Below are 22,583 nucleotides of genomic sequence, written 5' to 3'. Positions count from 1 at the left end.
AAAAGCACGTACTCCTTTTGGAAGTAAGTAATATTTTTTAAGATATTGCATTTATTTTTCAAAAAGCTCTTTAATTTGCAAACATTGCTATTGGATTTATCATTTATCATAGCACAATGATTACATAATCATTTTATAAATATATTTTTTATTTACAGAATTTATTCAAAAATGTATTTCGCTTCAATTCCTGTTTTAAGTATTGAATGCAACCCTATCATCACCGAAAACTTGATTACGTAGTGAATAGCCAGACCCTTATCCTTGCATTTAAAGGTGAAATTTTTGTCCGTGGAATTCCATGCTGACTGCAGTGGTCTTAAATAATGATTTTTTAGAGCCCTTGATTTACTGGCCTTGTGCTAGATTTTAAGTGCTGCTGCTTATAAATGGCCTTTTCCCGCAATTCTGATTGATAGATATCATCTGATGTAGCTGCTTTCGTTTTTTTTTCCAGTTCGACGACATCTGAACTCATTGTAGTAATGTCTGTTGGTATTCGAGGCTGACAAATTCTTCGGCGTGCCGTTTTATCATCTAAGTTTGAAATGTATAAAGACAGTTCTTAATGAGCTACTAAAAAATAGTTTATAGAATACTGACCTCTACATTCTATAGACTCTTTACTATGTATGTGCGCTTTTTCCGGCACAGGTATTTTCAGACTAGCGGTGAAAATTTCAAAGTTTTCTTCTTGACATCTCTTTGTATTAATTAAACTACTTTTAGAAGATTTTTTTAGAACATTCTTTTTTTCTTGATTTCCATTTAAATGATTAATATGATCCAGGCTATGGTTATATTGTTTAGAAGATGTAATCTTAAAAGTTAAATAAATTATACAAACCGTTTTTCTTGAACTGCAGGCTCAAACATGACATCTCCTAAACTGCTTGGCTGCGGATCGTCTAATTGATTTAGGTTCCTAAAAAAAACGATAATATGTTAAAAATGGTTTTTAAAACCTTGAAATGATATAAAAGTAATCCATACAAGGGAGAACTTTATAGTCGATGGCATCGACTAAAAGATATCCGTTACTCACAACATGCAGTGCGGGAGGGAAGTTGAACTTATGCTTCCAGCTAATTATTTTTTTTTTACCAAAACAGCTATAGCGCCACCGCCATTCTTGCGTTCCTAGCGGCTTAGCGGTGTACAATTTCGATTGACTTTGCAAAATATTGATCTTATTTTAAGTGAATTGTTCAATTTTAATCATTGTTGGCATGTATATAGGAGTAAATAATAGAAACCCAATTTCAAAAAATGGATTTAATAGATGAAAGCCAACCAATCCAAAGGAAAGCAACTTGATACAAGGTTATGTACACTGCTATTAACATTATATACCAAACAGATCTTACCATTCGTATCCATTTAATTTCATTGATATCAACTCGTATAACTGTTCGGGGCAAGCTTCCATCACTCGGGTATAGATAACATCAAGCAATTCTGCTGATATCTTAAAAATTTCTTCATAGTGATTGATCATGGTCCTGACAAAAACATACAAATTAAAACAAATGTAAAATTATACCAATACCACTAGTAAACCCAACAAAAATCTTTAAGTGTCAATTAAGTTAATGTTCGTGAAAATGACACCACACATAGGATCAAGTTTTTGGGATCAATTTTACCCTAAGAGTATACTAGATTGAATGAAAAATCAAAAAGCCATAGTTACTTCGATACTAATAAAAGCTGGATTGTGCGCGGGAAATGTTGTGCGATAGGGTTCCAGGTTCAAATACGCTCCGATGCAGAGTACGCTTTAAGTATTTAAGAATAATATCTCAAATTTCCTTATCAGTTCCAATACAAAGTTGCATTTAAACGATTTCAGACTTTAAATAAAACAATAAAGGAAGTTTAATTCGGCAATCGGAAGTTTGTATACCCTTGCAGTCATAAGGAATAATCAATGTTAGTAACACTTTTATAAATTGTTTGGGATTGTTGCTATACATTTCTGAAACGTTAAAATGTTCTATATCTCAGAGTTTTACAATGCAAATATGAGCAAAATCAACAAAGGACAATTTTTTAAATATTTTTAAAAATAGTTGTTTTATTTTTTTACTGACTGTATCTATGACAGCTATAAGTCGGAGTCATACGATTTGTATTAAATTCAATGTAAAATTCTTTAAAATACAAAAAGTTATTATAAAAAATTTACAGTAATCGTCCAATTGTTAGAAAGGTATTGTTATAAAGGTATTGTTATAAAGGTATTGCAAAAACTAAAAGGATTGCATACCAAGAGTTTAGGAAGATCAATTAGTTTAAGAAGAGCTGTGAAAGTGTAAAAGTGAAAATTTATAAAATGTAATCTGTTTTGGCCAGTGGATATATAAACTGCGTTTTATTCAACTAGTTGTATTTTCAATCAACGTACGCGTCAAATGACACCTCAACTTTCAACATCGTTCAAAAGTAAAACGCAAAACAAGATTTTGGGTGATTTCTCGAAATAAAACTTATAGTTTGTAAGTTTGGCAAAATAAACAGGTATAAATAAACTTTGTACACCCGTAACCTGTGAACTACTAAAGCTACAGGATTGTATAAGTCGTTAGAAAGGTATTTCATTGATCTTTTCCTGATGCCTGCTTGCATAGAAGTTTACCTATATAATCCAAAATCGTGTCTAAAAAATTTCCTAATCAACTTTCAAGAAATGGTGAGCCAGCGTTTGAAAATTATGTTTTCGTTAGTTGGAAAATAAAAATGCTCTCCTAACAATTAGAACTGAATAATCATGAATAGTTTAAGATGAAGTTATTCACTGTATATACATAGAGGGCAGTATAGAGTGACTTAAGATTCGATGTTACTTTGCAAGAATCAATATTTTTAAAAGATTTAAGGGCTTATTTCTGTAAGAGTTTAATTGTTAAATTTCAGCGTAAATTGATCCTACAACTCTTGGCGAACCACATTTTTTTTAGTTTTAAAAGTTGAATGTCAAGGAGAATTCTTAAGTACATACTAAAACTCTATGCAGCTTTCAGAATTATTTAGTTTTTTTCAAGAAAAGTTAAAAATGTAAAATAACGGAATGCAATTTTAGCTATACATTTAAATTAAATATATACTTGTGAGGCGAGGTGTTTTACTCGACTCGGTTTTATTCAAATATTAGATTAAACTTAAATAAAAAGACACAAGTCAGTGCTTTTTCTTTTACTTCACTTGCACTCCCTTTTTTTCTATCTTCCCAACTGCCGTTTTTTTTGCTGTCATTTTTGCGCCTTTATCTTGACATTCCTCCATATCTTCCTGACGCTTTCTTTTTGGTATTTTCCTGCTTCTGATGGTATTACTGCTGTTAGATATAAGCATATATAGATTTGCTCACAGATGGTGGTTTTCGTAGGAAAAAGCCAGATACATTTTGTAAAAGCATCTACCATCGCAAATATGTACTTATACTGTTTTCCGGTGGCATCCATTGGACCCAAATGATCAGTTAAGGAGTCCTTCCTTTTTGCCAAGTTTCCTATTAAACAGCATGCACTTAACACAGTTTTTAACAATATGGTGTAATTTTTGCTCGAAATGAGGAATCCAATAAAGTTGTTGTACAGCGTGCACAGTTGTTTTGAGAGCAAAATGAACAGTATGGTGGTAACTTCCTTCTGCATAGCTTTCGGTACTACCAAAAAGAAATTTTCATTAACATCCTTAAAACTCTTCATATGGTCGATCGGATAAAGGTTCCACAATTTCCTTTAACATTTCGTATCTTCCTTCAGCATTTTTGATGCCCACTTTAAGCGCAAAAGATACCAGCAATACCCGGTCGGGGCAACGACTAAGGCAAAACACGTTGACTTCAATCACTCTCAAAGTCGAGGCTCATACTCACTGAGTTTAAATGCAATCTGTGACTAACCGCAAATCGTGTCTGAATTTCTTGATGGCGAAACGAAAACAAATTTTCTGAAAAATGCCGTCCATGCCGGAAATGTTTAAACTGCCTCGACGTTTTTAGGTATTCGAAAACTTGCTGACCGCTGCCGTTTTGTCTTCGCCTGGCCAAAGATTTCCTTTCTCAATGTTGCGAACCAAAAACAAAATTTGAGTTTGCAGAAAATTACATTTATTCTGCAGTCCAAAGGCTCGAGCTGTATTCAAGACTAGAGCCATTTTCTGTAAACAACTTTCCACGGTATCAGCGGAATAACATTCATGTATAAAGCGAGAATATCTTTGTTCATCTACCATTGAATTTAATTTCCGGAAATCAACGTATAACGACGTGTGCCATCCTTTTTGTTTTCCAAAACTATTCGGCTGGTAAAGTTTGATGTAGATGGGTGTATGATTCCCGTAGCTAACAACTCGTCGATCTGTTCTTACACATCCTTCTCCTCGGATATTGCAAAACGGCTTGGCGACGGACGAAACGGAAGAATCTCACCATCCGGACGATCTTAAGCTTCATTGGGATATTGATTTCTCTCTCCTCCCCAACATATTGAGAATAAATATTTATAGTGCCTGAAAAATAAAATTAGTCCACACTGCCCACAAGCTTAGCTGTCGCTTGATCGCAATGGTTCGGCCATATTCCCTCCCCTTCACACATTCGTGTGACAATGGATCGTGCCTATTGCCAAGGTTGTCCGTCGAAAGTTTGGTCATTGTTCTTGTCCTGCTTCTCTTCTCGCATCAGCACACCCCCCTTGTTAAAGTTCTAGCATACAATGGTTTTGATTTCTTTTACACATTATAAATTTATGCGTAATATGTATGTCGGCACATGAAATTAATTTAATTGAAAATTTTGTTACTATCGGAAAGAAACGAATTTACCACAATTGAGCACATGACTACAAGGTTGATATTCACCGCTGAAAACTTAATAGGAGCCTATAAAACTGTATGAGACTGTACGAATATTTATAGAAGTATGGTTTAAGAAAGGAACCGGCTTCCCCTTTTTAATGGTGGAGAAATTTTTTTTTTTGTATAATTTTGCATCAGGATCCGTACTTCGTCTATCGATTCACTTTATTTTAATGTGTTTCAATGCATTTGAATGCCTCTAATGTTTTTAATCTTCATTTCTTTTCCGGTTGCAATATATGAGTCTATTGCCGTTTGGTTCACTTTAGCTTAGATTGATTTGATGTACACAGCTGTCGGCTGTCGGATCCTGGTGGCATAGGACTCCGTGGACGACTGCCCCTGGGAAAGTAGCCTTTCCTCGGAGTTTTGCGGCTTCCGTCAGCAAGACACCTTGGATTACTATTCCTCGTTATCAGTTATCTTGGAAGTCAACGGCCGACTGTTGCACTTTGCTAGCTACTAGAGTAGGTTACCAGCAGGTCGATCGTGGCCGTTTTTCTGGAAACGAATTCCCAAATTTCATTTTCTTCTGCCTTCAGCAATCTGAGTCTGACTAGTCAAATGCATCACTCCCACCGACTTAAGATTCTTCGTTGTTTCTATATGTGAATCTTTCTATGTAGAGGTCGTATAGGTTTTAATAAGCGTCAACACTTTCTATGAGGACTGGAGAGTAACATCGATTTCGTAAATTGTATTATTATTGTTATAAATACTCATTTGTTTTCTGGCTGGGAATCTACACCCTTTGGCTTCGAAACGAAGTAAAATCCAAGCAGAACGTCATACTCGATGTCCTCAACCTGAACAACTACTCGTAAGAACTTGTGCTGAGTTATTTACTCATCCAATGCAACGTCACACAAAAAGCAACCAACCTTTTTACCAATCTGCGCAGCTTTGACGAACATCCCTCAAGGGTGACGTTCGGAATTTGATCAAAGACCCTGTTGCTCAATATGGAGACAGCAGCTCCGGTATCCACCAGGCAATCCACCTCTATGATTTTCATGTCTACAATCCTTTCGCAAATTATTGAAGCATCCACAATTATATCAGTGACTCTTTCTTTCGTTTATTTGGTGTTAGACTTTCTGAGTTGACGTCCAAATACCTTCTCTTGGTTGAAACAGATTCGGGCTCTTCGCGCCGACGCATTCGAAAACATCATACGGCTCCTGCAGCTCTGAAGGAATTCCAACTGTAGAGCGTGTTTTTAAAGTCACTTCTGAACATTAAGCCATCCATGATGTAGCGAACTACAGACCGTACATTTATAATTCAATTTCATCTGCAGAATATACTCAAAATATGTTTCCTGCTTATATTTTTTTGATCCCGAACGTAGGCGCTGAACATATATTGACGAATTGTGTGAATAGTGAATTCAGCCTCTAGCAAATTGCAGAGCTCCCAGTATTGGCGTACATAGGTTACATCCAAGAACAACATTGCTTTTTTTGTCATCTTGGCAAGAACCTGTATATACATTGCTTGATGTTCAGATCATAGGCTTGAGCGTTCTTCTCGAAATTGTCAAACAAATGTTTTACTGGAACTCATGGATGATTTTTGCAAAACCTTCAGCCGTAATAGTTCAACTGTTATTACTTTGTTCATCTATTTTTAAAGAAAGCTGATGAATAAGTTCCTGAAGAGTTCTTGTATTTCCAGCAATCGATTGGGTTTTAATCATTGGCGAAATCTTCTTATTTTCCTTTTTTTGCTGCCATTTTTCCCCACTTTCTTGACATTCTTCCATATGTTCCTCACGCTTTCTGCTGTGGTAATTCTTAAACTATTAACAAATCTTACATGTATTTTTGTGCGTTGACAAGGAATATCAAAGACTGAGGTAATTGGAAATTGGTTTGTTCGAGCAGTTAGGAATAAAGTTATTCTCAAAAGAAGTTTATCCACAGAAGCAAAAGAGTAGATCCGTGCAGGAATTCCTGCATACATTTATGGAAATAGCACAACCAATTTCTTTGCAAAAAGAGAGACTGGTAAGGTTTCAAATGTGATCATCCAAAATAACCAGTAGCACAGTGTAAGGCACAAGTATAGGTCAAAACAGATAGAGCAACCAATGTCATTCAGAATGATAAAGCCTTTTAAGCCCATCGTGAGAGTGTTTTTCTTCGAGCTTGAAATTAAAAGCGGTGATTTGCATAAATTGAGAATTAAAAGGACTTGTTGCTGAATTGTGTTTGATTCGTAGGCGTGTGCTCTTAAGGCTACGTAGGAGTTGGGAGTCAAATTGGTCCTCAGATAGTTTTGAGAGAAATCGCTAAACCTGACGTAGGTTTCATCATTCGGAATATGATTGACAATTCAGTCAAGTATCACTGTTATACCAGATGATGATATGAAGTTCCACAAAATCTTAGACAGCGATGACATAATGGTAAATAGAACACGCACAATATATTCGCCAAGGAATCATTGTGTTCAGAAAAGGCAAAGAAAAGGATAAGACGATAACCAGGCAAGACAAAGTACTTGTGTACACCTAATTATTTCTAATTCGATAGTGGACGTTTGTGACGAAAATGATTTTATATTCGACAAAATAAAAAAACTATTTTAAATGTACTTAATTTTAGATATGATATTTAGTGTAAGAAAAAAATGACTTGCTTCTGTACTGTTCGGAGACGTACTTTGAGAAGCTTATAAGTACGGATCGTTTCAAAAAAAGAATTTACCTGTTGATGGTTTTGATCAATGTTGTTTGGAGCTATAAAAAAGTCAAAAGCCATTTCTGGAAAAACCTTATTAATTAATTTGTTGAAAAGTCTGGGACTACAAAGATCGAGTATCACGAAGTATAAGTACGCTCAGGATCGATTTTAGTTACAAAAGACTTTTCGTGCAGTTTGCACCATAAAGCCTGCTAGTGTATATATACACAAAGAAATGAAAATCTACTGTAAATAGTATTGTGATACGAGGGTAGTCCGATAAGTATTTAGGCTCACCGCCCGATGGCGGTTTTGTTTTGACTGGGTATGGAATCGGACGTGCCCGCGAAATGTTGTTTTTAATTGTTTAGCTTTACCATTTTGTTAAAGCGTGCCGAATGTAAAAAATTAATAAATTGATTTATTCAGAGATTATAATACATTTTCGTCACAAAATTTTTATATTAGAATTTCTATGTATTTCCTTGTATTTTGTGTTTTTGAGATTGCACAAGAAAATAAGAAGCTATTTAGCTTCCATAGGAATAAACGCTAGGGGCGTGTTAGTGTGGTGTGCAAACTCTGAAGCAGATTTGCTGCATGCAAATATCTATTCCTCTCGCACTCCCTTTAGCTAAGTATCGCGTATCCGATAGTCTGGTTCCATATGTTCCATTTTATACCTGTTACTCTTGGAGGAAAAGGGTCTATTACATGCGATGAAAAATATGTAACAGGTAGAAAGCGTTTCAAACTCTTTTATTTATCAGGATCACTACTTGAGTTGATCTAGCCATTTTCGTCTGTTGGTCGGTCGCTATAAAAAAACTAGAATGTCGGTACTAAGCAAACTAGGGCTTATTGCAAGTTGATTTCATCGGAGTGCAACGCTTAAAATGCCCAATATTACGAAATTGTAAGCCAGCAAAGGCATATTTGCCGAGGTGTGCAATCTTGGAAACAACAAATTTTCTGCATGCAAATCTTTTTCTATTTTGCACTCGATTTAACTTAGCTAACGGTACTTTATAGTCGACGATGTCGACTGCCTCCCTTCTTGTTTTTCGTTGTTTTAAGCAGTCAAATTTGAGATTTGAAATGCAAAATGTCCTGCTACTGTTATTTCTTTTCCAATAACAGTACAATAAAGTACAAAAACATTTTAGGTGTTAAAAAAAGGTCTTAGAAAATTGTAAATTATCTATTGAATATATTTATAATTAACGTGACTAACCTTACGACGTTAATTGCATCGTTCACATTTTCTTGCTCTTTGTCCCTTAAATATGTTAAATGTGTGCTACGCAAGATATTTGGAGCAAATACTGTCGCTAGATTATTGCTATCCATTTTATTTCCAACAAATAAACAGTTGCCGTCAGTGGAGCATATATCATCGCTATGAGCTGCCACCTTTGCTAGAAATACCAGTAGGACATACAACGTGTCTCTGTGTGGTATAGGAAGTAATCTAATTAAATGTGATATAGCCTCTAGTTGCAAGCGTCTGTTCCTTATACCTGAAATACGTTTTTTTTATCGCTGAGTACATTTGTAATTATATACTACATACGTTGTGTTTTTAAAAAAGTTGAATAGAGTCTGTCACAAAGAAGTGGTTCTGGAAGGTCCCGTAGAAATTCTTTAAGTAGGGTGGCAACATCATGCGGACATGTATCAACAGAAATCCTAAAATTAAAATTCTTATCGAATTCTTCGCGCAACTTACAAGTTAGAGTTTAATAATTATTTAAAAAAGAAGTCAATTTTTTAATTCTTTAAAACTTACTTGCTTTACTCTTTTTTTAGATGTGCTTACTCGAAAAAGTCCAACCTTTTGTAAGCCATTCTCTTCCAAATACTCAATACAGTTAATTATAAACATTGGTACCATGAGTATTAATTGATCTTGATACGTCTTATAAAAACTTGGTTCAGTGTCTCCAATTTCAAACTGAGTTAGGGATGCTGCAGGTTTTGGAATAGTATTAAAAGAACCACTAGAACAGTCGGAGGAGTCCATGTATCCGAATTCCAGGGATTTAGAAGGCAAACTTTCACATGACCTCACCTAAAAGTAAAATGTGTTACACTTATTAAAAGTTGAAGGATAAAATGGCGTAGGTAAGGACGAAATATCTATTAAAAATAGTAAATTATATTTCTTAAGTTAAGCTTTTCTGGATACATAGACAAAACAAACTCAAAAATTGGATATCAAAGGGGTATTTTTCTTACCAATTATTTTTCAACCAAATTTATATGCGTACAAACCAAATGTAAAATGCTATGGTTTTTCACTAAAGGAGAATTTTCTTAAACATAGATACTTAATTCTTTTATTATTTCGAAATTTTGGAACTAAAAAGTCGGACTACTTTACAATATAGCTGTAATAAGAAATAATTTCTTAATATTTCTGTATTTATTTTTCTTTCATTCTTTCAAACAAATACTCTTGCATATCATTTTTAAATTTAGTAATTTTGTAATCATTTATATCATATCATTTAGTTTTGTTTTTAAAACCCCTATAATTATAATTAAACAATTTTTTCAACAATTTTCGAGCCATTACAAACAAGTTTCGAAAATTTGGCAATGTATGGCCTAACACTCTGAACCGTAACAACTTAGGATTTGATTTAGTACAATATAAATATGAATTCGTATCATTTTAGCATGAAACAATAGAAAACGCTTCAGTCGATGCCATCGACTATCAAATACACGTTACTCAAGAAAGCGATGAAGATATACAGCGTAGCGACTTTTTACAATTGTGATTTATTTATTTCCTGAAAAAGCTTTTATTCTTAGAGTGAAAAGGTTAACCAAATTTGGCTAAAAGTATGTAACGTAGGCCTATAAATTTTTGAACAGGGTCACTAGCCAAGCCGAACGCTGAGATCTCGGAAACTATAGGTGCCCTGGTGAAAAACAGACCTGCTAGAAACATACCTTTATCCGTTTCTTACTCCTTTTAGCTAAGTAAAGGTAAAAACATTTCTATGCCAACTCACAAACTGTCTAATGAGAAAAGAAATCAGTCAGGTGCTGCAAGACACAGATAAAAATTTGAGAAAAAAACGCTGCCGGCTTTAAAAAGAGCAGAGTGAATGTCTTACTTATTCTATTAAATAATAAGCGTTTTAAACAATTTCTTCTTTTGCCCACCCCTACATCCCCAAAAATCTGAATGCAAAACACACAGACAGGTCTAAATCGACGCAATATTATTTTTTCAATACTTTGATAGGTGAAAACTCATTGCAAGCATTCAGTTCCAAAGTTATTTCACTTGATAGTTGTCACTTGCAGATAGTTTCAAAAGTGAAAGCTCATTGGAAACATTCAGAATTTTCGAAGTGATTTCACTTCCAGATGACAGGCTATATAACACATGAATATAAAAAATATAAATCTGAAGTGAATTGCAAAAATTTGCATTTGAATTTTCACTTGTAAAAAAGTGGACATCCCATACAATTGTCTATATGGAGTGTCACTTGTTCTTTAACAGTGCAAGCTCATATGGCACTTGGTTTTCACAAGGAACATTAAAATACTGCGATTAAAAAAAAATAATAGATTTTATAAATAATAAGGTGAACAAATTTTGTTCTGAAGTTCGTTGTAGTCTGACTTTTTAAAACATTGTTTTTAAACATTTTGGTAAAGATTGTTTTAGTTTTAAGGGTTGTTAGGTCCCTAATTCACCATAAGGCTCAATGACATTAAAACTTTTCACTCCCTATCTGATTTATTATACCCGTTATTCGTAGAGTAAAAAAACGTACTCTTTACTCTACGAGTAACGGGTATACTAGATTCGTCAGAACGTATATTACGCGCAAAAGGAAGCTTTTCCGACTTCTTAAAGTATACATATTCTTGTTCAGGATCACTAGCCGAGCTGATCTAGCCATGTCCGTCTGCTGTCTGTCCGTCCGTCCGTATGAACGCTGAGATTTCGGAAACTATAGGAGCTTAAGCAGTCAGCCTTGGCATGCAGATTCCTGGGCGACCTACGCAGCGCAAGTTTGTTTCAGTGGGGTGCCACGCCCATTTTAACGCCCACAATCCGCGAAAATCTGTAGCGCCTACAGTTTTTTTGATAGATTACAATGTTAACTGAAATGTACTTGTCTCATCAATACCTATCGATTGACTCAAAAAAATGTGCCACGCCCACTCTAACACCTACTGCCCAAAACTGTGGTGGCCACAATTGTCAAGCTAGAAAATTTGTTATTGCGAAAACGTATTTGTATCTTCAATACCTATCGAACCTATAGCGTTCTTTCGTTTTTGTTTAAGATATTTTGTATTACGCATAATATTTCATTATCATCCTTTCTAACGTACACAAGTAAACATGCTGATCCTGCATGGAGTTACTTTATGGTATGGCACCATCTCGGTAGTACGAAAATGCGTATGAAATAACTAATCTGAAAAATTTCGACTATTTAACATAACTTATTTTTTAATGCCTTAGAAAATTAGCTTTTTAAACATCCTTTTATTTTTTCATTTTCATTTTATTTTATTCATTTTTACCAAATTACTTAGTACTAATTATTTTGAATGTTGAAACTCGTTACTCGTTTCGTAAAAGCGTATACTAGATTCGTCGAAAAGTAGGAGTAGAAGGACGGTTCGGACCCCATAAAGTTGGTCTTGGTCAGGATTACTAGCCGAGCCGATCTAGCCACCTCCGTCTATCCGTATGATCACTGAGATCTCGGAAACTATATGAACTATATAAATTTTTACTATATGAGCTAGAGGAGTGGGACTTGTCATGCAGTTTCCTGCGCAGCGTAAGTTTGTTTCAGCGAGGTGCCACGCTTACTGAGCCAAAAATAAATAATATTGAAATATTTAAAATTTGTTTAATGAATCTTAAAATAAAACAAAAAACGAGATATTGGAGGTGTTGATAGTCACTATACTTTTAACTTGTTTTTTATATCAAATGTTTTTATAGTCAAAAGTTTGATACGCATTAAAGTCTCCTTCCCAGTAAATGATATATATTCCTGAATAGCATTACTACAAGGTCCAAACTAGTCTTTCAATTGTAAAGCTATCAGGCTGTACTTTTTGCCACACTTTTTAGGACACACAGTCTAATATTTTAGGTCATCTTGGGCCCTAAAAACAGCATTTTACCTAAAAATATTTGACAGCTGAAAACGTTTGAAACTAAATATATCTATTATATATTTTTGTTCGACTTAACCAAAAAAAATTGTATTGTTTGTTTTTAAAATGGCGTACTATTTTAAGAAAAATTCATTGAGCCATATTTTACTGCACTGTACGGTATATTTTAGGCCAATATGCCCTAAGAATGGGGTACTTTTTCAAAAAATGTTTTATGTTCACCTATGATAGTAATACAAATTATTTATTTTATTTGTTTATTAATAGTGAACTAAATAAGTTTATTTTGAATCTAAAAAAAAAACATTTTTATATTGTCCGCGGTGGGGATATGTATGACTTCAACTTACACGACCGCGCGTAACATGACGCGATAGCTCAACTGGTATGGCATCTGCCTCTGATGCGAGAGGTCCCCGGTTCGGATATCCGCTAGGGCGGTCCAGAACAGGGTAGGTCAAAAGTTTTAAGGAAACATATTATATATTATTTCATTATATAGTATTAGTAATTGTATCAGATTTACTTATTATAAAAGAAAAATAGAATAAATAACCTCGAGAACAAAATAGTTTTGTAACGCACCCTGTTTCCGTGATCCAAGTCCAAATAATTTTATATTGTGGCAAAATGCTTTTGTAGGTCCAAAAAATATTATTTTTAAAATGTGTATAATAGTTTAGTCAGCCAATTACCTAAAATCTAGGCCAAAAATGCAAACATTTTAGGCAAAAAAACACATTTTAGGCCATTAGTAACCTACAGTTTTAGGTCATGCAATCCCAAATTTTAGGCCACACATGGACTTCGCTCCAGAATTTTACCTAAATTCTAGGCAATTTTTGTGCGTTTTAGGAAATTTTTTTTTCTGGCCGAAGGAAGAACGCTATAGTGGACTTCCTCAGTTATCAGATACCCGTTACTTGGCATAAAGGAGCAAAGGGGAAATTAAGATATAAAAGCAGCAAAACGAAGGTTAATAGCGCCACCCATCCGCTAATTCAATATATGGTACAGCTTTCGCGGATTGTTAGCGTTAGAGTAGGCGTGCCAGCACGCTGAAAAGGAAGCTCAGGAATTTGCGTGCCAAGTCCCACACATCTTACTTTTTAGTTTCCAAGATCTTTGGGTTCATATGGACAGACGGACATGGCTTGATTGACTCGGATAATGATCCTGATCGAAAATAAATATACTTTACGAAGTCGTTACTCTATGTGTAACGGGTATAAATATAGAGAAACCAATTTTCTTACATGCAAGTTATATGACACATTATTTAGGGGCTCATACCCAATTTATAAACAACTTTGAGCCGAGAGCCAATTTCCAAATAACTCTGACAGACCCGAGATAAATCCGTGGTCAGCTATATATTTTAACCAGGCCTCCGAATCATTCCCACCTAGATCAATTTCACGCAGCCCAAATCAAACGAATGCTGTAAACATCCAGTCCGCTAACGTAAACAAAAGATCCCCAAAGCGAGCCCCGAGTCCGTTAACGTAAACAAAAAGAGCCCCAAAGCGGTCGCAAAAACTCCGCTAATGTAAAAACCAATTTCCGGCCAAGACTGGACTTCAAATTTAACTGGCAAATTGCACCATCCTATTTTCCGACTCTTTTGAGCCATTCTCTTTTTCAATTTTTGCGGATAAATTCTCTCAAGCCGAGGTTTGATTATTAATCATTGAACTAGAGGTAATAGTCCGTTTCGAGCAGTAATACTAATCGAGTAAAAGTAAACGAGCAGTGAATTAACTAAGTTCGACCTATTGAAAAATTTTATTAGAGATTAAGTGATTAATAAATAAAAATATTTTTTTTTATAAAATCACGAGTGAGAAACTAATTTTGCACAACTTACATTGTCGTTAAGCTTCATAACACTTCCTGGGTTACTACCGCTTTTCCGAAAAACATAATGCTCTGATCGGTCCTCTATGTTAGCGCTTCCTTTTCTGTCTCTTGCTAGGCAACATTCCAGTGAAGTTCCAAACAATGCAACGCGTTCATCTTTAATTATTGAATGTATAGTACACTTTACCACCGATTTAAAAACTTTAACTTACTTTGGTCATCTTTCTTCCCAATATCAAAAAAGCTCGTTGTCAGAGATTTTTTTTTCGGAGCGATACGTCGTTTTTTTGATGTTTTTTTCAAATCTAAAATTTGAATAAACAACAAAAGCTTTATTGTAACGATCCTTATTATTATGTATTATATTTGTTGGTTAATAACAGCTCGACTACAAAGTTTGCCTAAAATTATGGGATTCGTATAATATTCACCGAAACCAGATGACACATTCCTTCATTGTTAAAAAATCCAATTTTTTTCGATGGGCGCAGCGTTTCAGAACCCATTAAGTATATATATTCTTGATCAGGATCACTAGCTGAGTCGATCTAGCCAAGTCCGTCTGTCTGTCTGTCCGAATGAACGCTGAAATCTCGGAAACTATAGGAGCAAACTTGGCATGCAGATTCCTGGGCTTCCTGCGCAGCGCAAGTTTGTTTCAGCGGGGTGCCACGCCCACAATCCGGGAAAATCTGTAGGGCTTAGAGTTTTTATGATAGAAAAAATGTTAACTCAATGTATTTGTGTCATCAATACCCATACCTACAAAACGCCCAAAACTTTGGTGGCCACAGTTTTCATGCAAAAAAAAAAATACTTTTCTGTTTTCTTTCGACAGTAGCTAACGCAATCTAACACCCACAAAACAGCTAAATCGCTTAAATCTGTCTGAAGCCACCATACCATAGCGCTATTTTAACTGGTAGGTTGCGCTTTTCAATATCGCTATGCTGCTTATACATTTGTATATCTTCATATTCCTTTTGCTCCTTTAAGCTGAGTATGATGAAATACCTTGTTGAGTGGCGTTTAATTCGTCGAAATTCATTCGCTAAATCTGGTATTTTTTCTGGTATTTCTCAGCTCTTCCGAATACCGCAGTTAAAAAAAGTAAGTTTTCTCTTCCCAATATTTGGGTAACGTTGTACTAACATAAGTATTTTTTAGCAGAATCGATAGAGATCGCATTACCGGTGTTTCCACTAATAATATTCTTATATTAAAACAACGTATATGTGTTGTTGTAATACATATAATTAAAAACAAGAAAGATATTACCTATGGCAAGCCGAAGTTTGTATACCCTTGCAATTATAAAAAATAATCAATAATTTTGTTAAATTGAATTCGAAATTCTTAAAAATATAAAAATTTATATGTCAAAAAGCCCCAAAGCTATAATTTATTTTACATTATTTCCCACCAATTATCCGATCGTTCCTATGACAGCTATATGATATAGTCGTCCGATTTTAATAAAATTTAAATTCAGAACTAATTAAAGAATGTTATTTTAAAGCTTATTAGGTTATATGTTAAAAAACACAAAAGATATTATTTTTATTTTATGTTTACGGACTAATTTTCCGATCGTTCCTATGGCAGCTATATGATATAGTCGCCCGATTTTTATACAATTTAATTCGAAATTCAAAACCAAATGAAAAATGTTATTTCCAAGCGTAGGAGGATATAAATTAAAAAACACCGAAGACATAGTTTTTCAATATAATTTTACCACTAATTTTCTGATTGTTCCTATGGGAGCTATATGATATAGTCGTCAGATTTTGATAAAATTTAATTTTTGTTATTTTTCCCCGATATTTCCTATGGGAGCTTAAGATATAGTTGTCCGATCCGGCTAGTTCCGACTTATACTACCTGCAATAGAAAGAAGACTTTTGGGAAAGTTTCAGCCCGATAGCTTTAAAACTGAGGGACTAGTTTGCGTAGAAACGGTAGGACAGACGGACATGGCTAGATCGACTCGTCTTTTGACGCTGATCCAGAATATATGTTTTATGGCGTCGGAAACGTCTCCTTCACTGCGTTGCAAACTTCTGACTGAAATCATTATACCCTCTGCAATGGTATAATTATTAATATTTAAATAAGACTTACCATCAATATTTCCAATATTTAGTTCCTCAATTTTTTCTAATGCAAAATCTTTAACTAAATCTGTTTCTCTTTTCGACAGCCTTATCAATAAAGTATCAACAATTTGAAACCTTTCGCCATCTTCGGAAATCCATATACAATTGTCCTAAAATAGATTTTGAGTAGTTTAAGCAATATTTTAACTATTAAATTGAGTTTTCTCACCGAAGGATGCCATTTTACAGAAGGCAAATCCTTTAGTCCTTTCGAAAAATTGCGTTTACTTTGGCTTTTGAAACGACTTCCCCAAATTTTTTTACTTACAAATTGTCCAACATTAGATAGTGATTTTGATTTTTGCATATTTACTGAGTCATTCCCAAGATCTGAAAATGATAATAACAAGATATTAAGAAGAATTTCATTTTTTGTGTATTTTTAAGCTATAAGTATAACGCTTAGGAACCTAATTTCCAAAACTCGCCCAAATCTCCCTCGACTGACATGGCCATATCTGCTGAGTTGAGTGATCCTGATCAAGAATATATTTCCTTTAAGGGGTTGAAAACGCTTTCTTTTGCCTGTTACCAGAGCTTCCTAAATCATCAGTTTTTAGCTTTACATTTTTTAAATTTTTTTAAAAACATGCCCTTATTTTTTTGTGAGCGTTGGACAGAGATTCGGAGGACCCAGACAAATGTTAAAGGAATTCTACGACGCAAGTAAAAAAAATTAACAAAACAAAAATCTAGGCTAATAATAGCTGTAATTAACAGAAAACTTAAAGAATATCTTATTATAATTAAGTAAAAAGTAAAAAAAATAATGATTTATAAATTCCATATTTTGATAGGCGTAAAATTATTCAGAATTTCCGAAGTGATTTCACTTGTAATGTGTCACTTGCTTTGGATTGCTGACATGTCACTCTTAATTTACAAGGTGATTCACAATTGAAACCTTTTTTCGGAACTAAAGGGATTTTTTAGAAGTAAGTCAACTGGGGCTCCTCCTTAAACCAAAAATGAATTATCACAGGGAAAGTCATTAAAGTTTCACTATTTGATTCGTCAATACGTAAAATACATTTTCCTGGCCCACTGTAACCTTAATCTGTCTGGTGCCAATATAGCAATTTAAGCTTTCACTATAAAACATGTATTTTAAAAAGTTAATTAAAACGTAATATTTAGTTTCTTCTTGTGCCCCGAAACCCATGTTTGCTTCAGCTTAATGCAACTAGCTCCCACAAATGGCCATAAGCTGCCCGTGAAATTAGGAAGTTAGTATTTGGAGTGCAGAATTTACTAGTGCTTGGAGGCCCATGTTTTGTTCAGTGAAGAACCACACCCACAAATCGCAAAACTGGTGGCACCTTTTTCAAAAAATCTTGTTAAATTACAATTAATGTTATGTCCATATAAGCGATGAGACCTCTGAAACTATAAGAACTAGTGTTTTGGTATTTAATTGTTGGGTTTCCTATGCAGCAAATTGTTTTCCATAACGTAATAAATATTTTGTAAATATTTAAATGAGGTTTTGTTCTTCTTATCAATAGACATATACATGCCAATAACAAACATTGGTAGCCAAATATATATATAAGGTATTAGCAAAACTAAATTGAGATCTAGAGGGATGGATTAATATAATCCTTACAAAATTAAAAACAATTATTTTATTATTTTTATGACCGTTTCTTTGACAACTATATGTTAATTTTTTAATTTTAATTTGAAATTATTATATTATATATTTTAATTTCAATTCAAAACTAATTAAAAAGTGTTATTCCCAAGCGTAGGAGGTAATATGTTACACAATACCAAAGATATAATAAACAATTTGTTTGGTTCCTATTGGGAAAGTTTCAGTTCGATAGCTTTAAAGCTGAGAGATTAGATTGTGTAGAAACGGACGGACAGACGGACGGACATGGCTAGATCGACTCATTATACACTCTGCAAGGGTATAAAATCGCGCTTTGATGTTTACCTCAATGGTGGTTTGGAACGAGTTCATTCAAAAAAGAAAATTTATTAAAAAAAAAAATACCGCGGGGTACAATAATTCCTTTTACTCAACGAGGGTATAAAGTGCTTACAAAGTATTTTTCTCAGTGAATATATATTAATATTTACTTACTCGAGTACTGACTTCCTGCACTGCTATGCCCGTGCAAAATGCTCGAAATAAACTGAGAACTTGAAGAAAGCAACCCGCTAGAAGTCCTTATAGCTTTTTCCAACTTGGAATGGCTGGTTGGCGATGTGGGAGCAGATGTGCAGGTTGAATAATGTGAGGCGTTTCCCCTATTGATTTCATGAGGAGTATGCTCTTCTTTATCAATTTGTTTTTGTTTTTTGTTCCATTCTAATTGTTTCTGTTCTCGTTCATCTTCAGATCTTATCCATTCTAAGTGAGCGTTTTGCAGATATATAGAACTTTCGTTTCCCTTAATAAAATCCAATGCAATAACTGGCCAAGCATCTAAAGTTTGTACAGCCTTATTCAATCCATCATTGAGTGCTGGTGGATTAATTTCGCCCTTTGCTTTAATATTTTTGAGATTTTGATCATAGTTAACTGACTTAAATCGATTTGAGTCAGAACCTTGTACACTTTTCTTTCTTGCCATTTTTAGATAACGCTTAATCGTATCGCTTACTGACTGAGAAATGTCTTCGTCTATCGAACTTTTTCTACAGGTCGAGCGTGAAGAAGTTAAACCATCCTGTTTATCAAATTCTTGGAATACTTGTAAATTATTATCGCAGTTTTGAACCATACACTTATACTGTTCCGCCAAACTTTTTAGTTCGCTAAGTTGAATAAAACTAGTTTGAGTTCCACAAGTTTTCACGCTTCTTTCAATTTTTTGATCGCTCAAAAGACACTTGTTTGGAAACTCGATGCTTTTTATAACACAGTTGAGATCTAAATTAATTGAATTTTTCGAGCTAGTATCACATATTTTTACACATTGGAAATTTTGATTTTTTAGCTTTTGGTCCTCAGATGTTTTACTAGACATACTTTCATGTTCACCAATTTTTAGGCTAGACAATGAAGAAGACCTGTTAACACTTTTTTTATTCGGTTCTTTGGAATGTAGGGTCCGATGAAGTTGTTGTTTCTTGAGGGCGCTGTAGATTTTTTTCAATAGAACTTTGTCCTCAAGTATAGTCTCGGATAAATCGCTAATTTCCAACTTAATTCCCACTTGTGCAAAATTAATGCAACTAGACAGAAGTTTCAGACGGCAAATGAGCTCTTTTTGAAGAGTCATGTCCGAGGACATTGTCTGATCTTTTTCACTCTTTTTGCCAAAAATAGGTCTCTGTGCACTAGGCGATGATGTTTGGTCAGGTCTAACTGTTTTTGTACCAAGTAGCGTTGTTGTTTTGTATGCATCGCGAAGTTTTAAAAACGTCTGCAATAGTTCGATAGTTCGATCTGCGTTATAATAACTATTTTTTGTCTCAATGCTATTTTCCTTATGGCTGGAACATGCGTGCCTAGACAATTGCTTTAATCTTCGCCTAGAGCTGTTGATTGCTCCCGGGTAAGAGGTTCGTCGATTCCATAAAATAAAACTTGGTTCAGATAAGCACACTCGTTGAAAATGTTCTTCAAGTAAGTCAAAGTTATCTGACCCTGCCGGGTAGCTATCGGGGATAAGCTTACGACCGGCATCTGTCATATATCTCCAAGTTTTTCGTGTTAAAAGCCAGCGCTCTCGTTTTTTTTCTCTGTCTTTTGTGCTACGACGGCGTAGCCTATTGCCAGATGCAACTCCTCCTGAGTGCTTGCTTGCAAAATTATTTTGCTGACGTATGCTAAGAACATCTGAAGGTGGCGATCCAAATAAATTATCATTCACCTCTTCAAGGGCCTTATTCAACGGTCCTGACCTCTTTTTTATGGCAGCCACAGGTTTTCTCAAGGTCGTCATGTACTTGGCGGGTTCTTCGTTTTTTTTTGGAAAGTCCATATTATGTTGACACATAAAGTCCGTTGTGAATTATATAATTTAGTGACAATAAATACTTCCTTTCTGCAGTATATTCTTTGTAAAGGCGTGAAGTAGTATAATCTATTGTGTTTGAACAATTTTATATAATCATATATGCTTAACACATAAGAGAACAATAAATTAATTTCACTAATTTTTAGATGACTAAACACTAAAAATATTTTCAAATTTTTGAACGGAGATTTAAAAATGATTTTATTCCGACACCAGTAAAGAAGCTATGTAAGCACACTCGTTTATTTATAAATGCATGTTTTTTATGTGCGATTGCGATATACAACAAAATTGATATGTACGTGTATATTATATGTAATTTTTTAGGTCCCGAAAAATTATAAAGTGTAATTATTATAACATTTTTAATGGTTCAGTGATTTTATATTACAACTTTTAACAGTGTTAAACATAAGAGCACTCAAAATAACATCAAATGCCTGGCGAGAGAGCATGTACATATGAAAAGAAGGAAAATTATTTTCTGAAAACACATGAAGAGATTCCGAAGTTCACAAGACATTATTTTTGGTATACAACCGACAAGCATATGTACGAATATAGCCACATACATATAAAATTTTTGTTTCTGAAAAACACACTTAAGAGCATGGAACATGTTTTATATTTATAAACAAGATTTTTGCGGACATACACAAAAATATTCTTGTTTAACAGATAGTTTTACAATATATTTTCTAGCGTACCTGACTTGTGTTTTACAAAAATTTTTTTTTTGACTTATTTTTTTATACACTTTGGAGAGGGAATTTTGATTTCAGTACAGGTATTCGTTAGAATTTCCGAATTTTGGATACATTTTTATTATTATTCTTATTTAACTTATTTTAATATATTTATTTTATAGAAATTACTGGTTTATTTAGTAATCAAAAACACCTCGTAATGATGTAAAAATATAGTGATTGTCGCACCAAAAAAAAGTTCTGATATCAACTTTTACGACAAAAATGTTACATTTCTACATTTTTATACCCGTTACTCGTAGAGTAAGAAAGTATACTAGATTCGTCGAAAAGTATGTAAAAGGTAGAAGGAAGCGTTTTCGACACCATAAAGTATATATATTCTTGATCACTAGCCGAGTCGATCTAACCATGTCCGTCTGTCTGTCTGTATAAACGCTGAGCTCTCGAAAACTGTAAAAGCTAGAAGCGTTAGACTTCCTGCGCAGCGCAAGTTTGTTTCAGGGGTGCCACGACCACTTTAACGCCCACAATACGCGAAAATCTGTAGCGCCTACAGTTTTTATGATAGAACAAAATGAAATGTATTTGTCTCATCAATACCTATCGATATTTGCAACGACCACTCTAACGCCCACAAACCGCCGAAAACTGAGGTGGCCACAGTTGTCATGCTAGAAATTTTTTTTGCTAAAATGTATTTGTCTCAATAAAACCTTTCGATTGACCTAAAAAAGTATTTTCCACGCCCACTCTAATGCCCCCAAACGGCTAAAACGCTTTAAACGGTCTGTCGCCCACATAACATATACCAAAATAGCCGGTAGGTTGCGCTTAAGAATATTTCTTTGCTGCTTATATATATCCATTTTTATTTTTCTCCCTTAAGCTGAGTAAAGGGTATCTAATAGTCGAGGCACTCGATTAAAGCGTTTGAAGATGCCGAAGTTAACTTCCTTTCTTGCTTTAAATGCTTCTTTTTTTTAACAACGAATGGAAAGCAAAACACCGCAACATCCTACTTGTTTTTTATAGCACAAACCTTATAATTCTAAAAAATGCTACTTGGTTTTATAGCAAAACACGAAACTTTAAGTTCTATTGCAAAAGAACCATTCATTTCAGCCGATAATCTTCTGCACGTATATTCCTAAAAAA

General features: G+C 34.3%; 2 protein-coding genes across 11 annotated transcripts in view; one reads left to right on the top strand and one right to left on the bottom strand.

The window, feature by feature from the left end:
• Positions 1–22,583, top strand: part of LOC108035991 (zwei Ig domain protein zig-8) — a 42,897-nt gene that overhangs the window by 385 nt on the left and 19,929 nt on the right. The gene's annotated exons all lie outside the window — the stretch shown is intronic.
• Positions 38–22,485, bottom strand: LOC108035990 (rho GTPase-activating protein 6). 9 transcript variants are annotated; one of them, XM_050887029.1, is made up of 12 exons: positions 18,834–21,310; positions 16,911–17,071; positions 16,707–16,851; positions 14,795–14,887; positions 14,590–14,738; positions 9,340–9,621; positions 9,124–9,253; positions 8,785–9,070; positions 1,368–1,502; positions 848–925; positions 604–791; positions 38–537 (listed from the first exon to the last, which is right to left on the bottom strand). In XM_050887029.1, the coding sequence occupies exons 1-12, from the start codon at positions 20,695–20,697 to the stop codon at positions 335–337; spliced, it is 3,714 nt and encodes a 1,237-aa protein (XP_050742986.1). In that variant the 5' UTR covers positions 20,698–21,310; the 3' UTR covers positions 38–334. The 9 variants fall into 9 exon arrangements, 8 of the variants coding, with proteins under 8 accessions (XP_050742986.1, XP_043947147.1, XP_043947150.1 ...); XM_044091212.2 differs by having other exon boundaries at positions 9,124–9,274; positions 18,834–21,299; XM_044091215.2 differs by lacking the exon at positions 18,834–21,310 and adding an exon at positions 22,468–22,485 and having other exon boundaries at positions 40–537; positions 9,124–9,274.

The sequence above is a fragment of the Drosophila biarmipes genome, chromosome 4 (assembly GCF_025231255.1).
Source record: "Drosophila biarmipes strain raj3 chromosome 4, RU_DBia_V1.1, whole genome shotgun sequence".
Classification (NCBI taxonomy): Eukaryota; Metazoa; Arthropoda; class Insecta; order Diptera; family Drosophilidae; genus Drosophila; species Drosophila biarmipes.
This window is presented reverse-complemented; position numbering and strand designations above follow the sequence as displayed.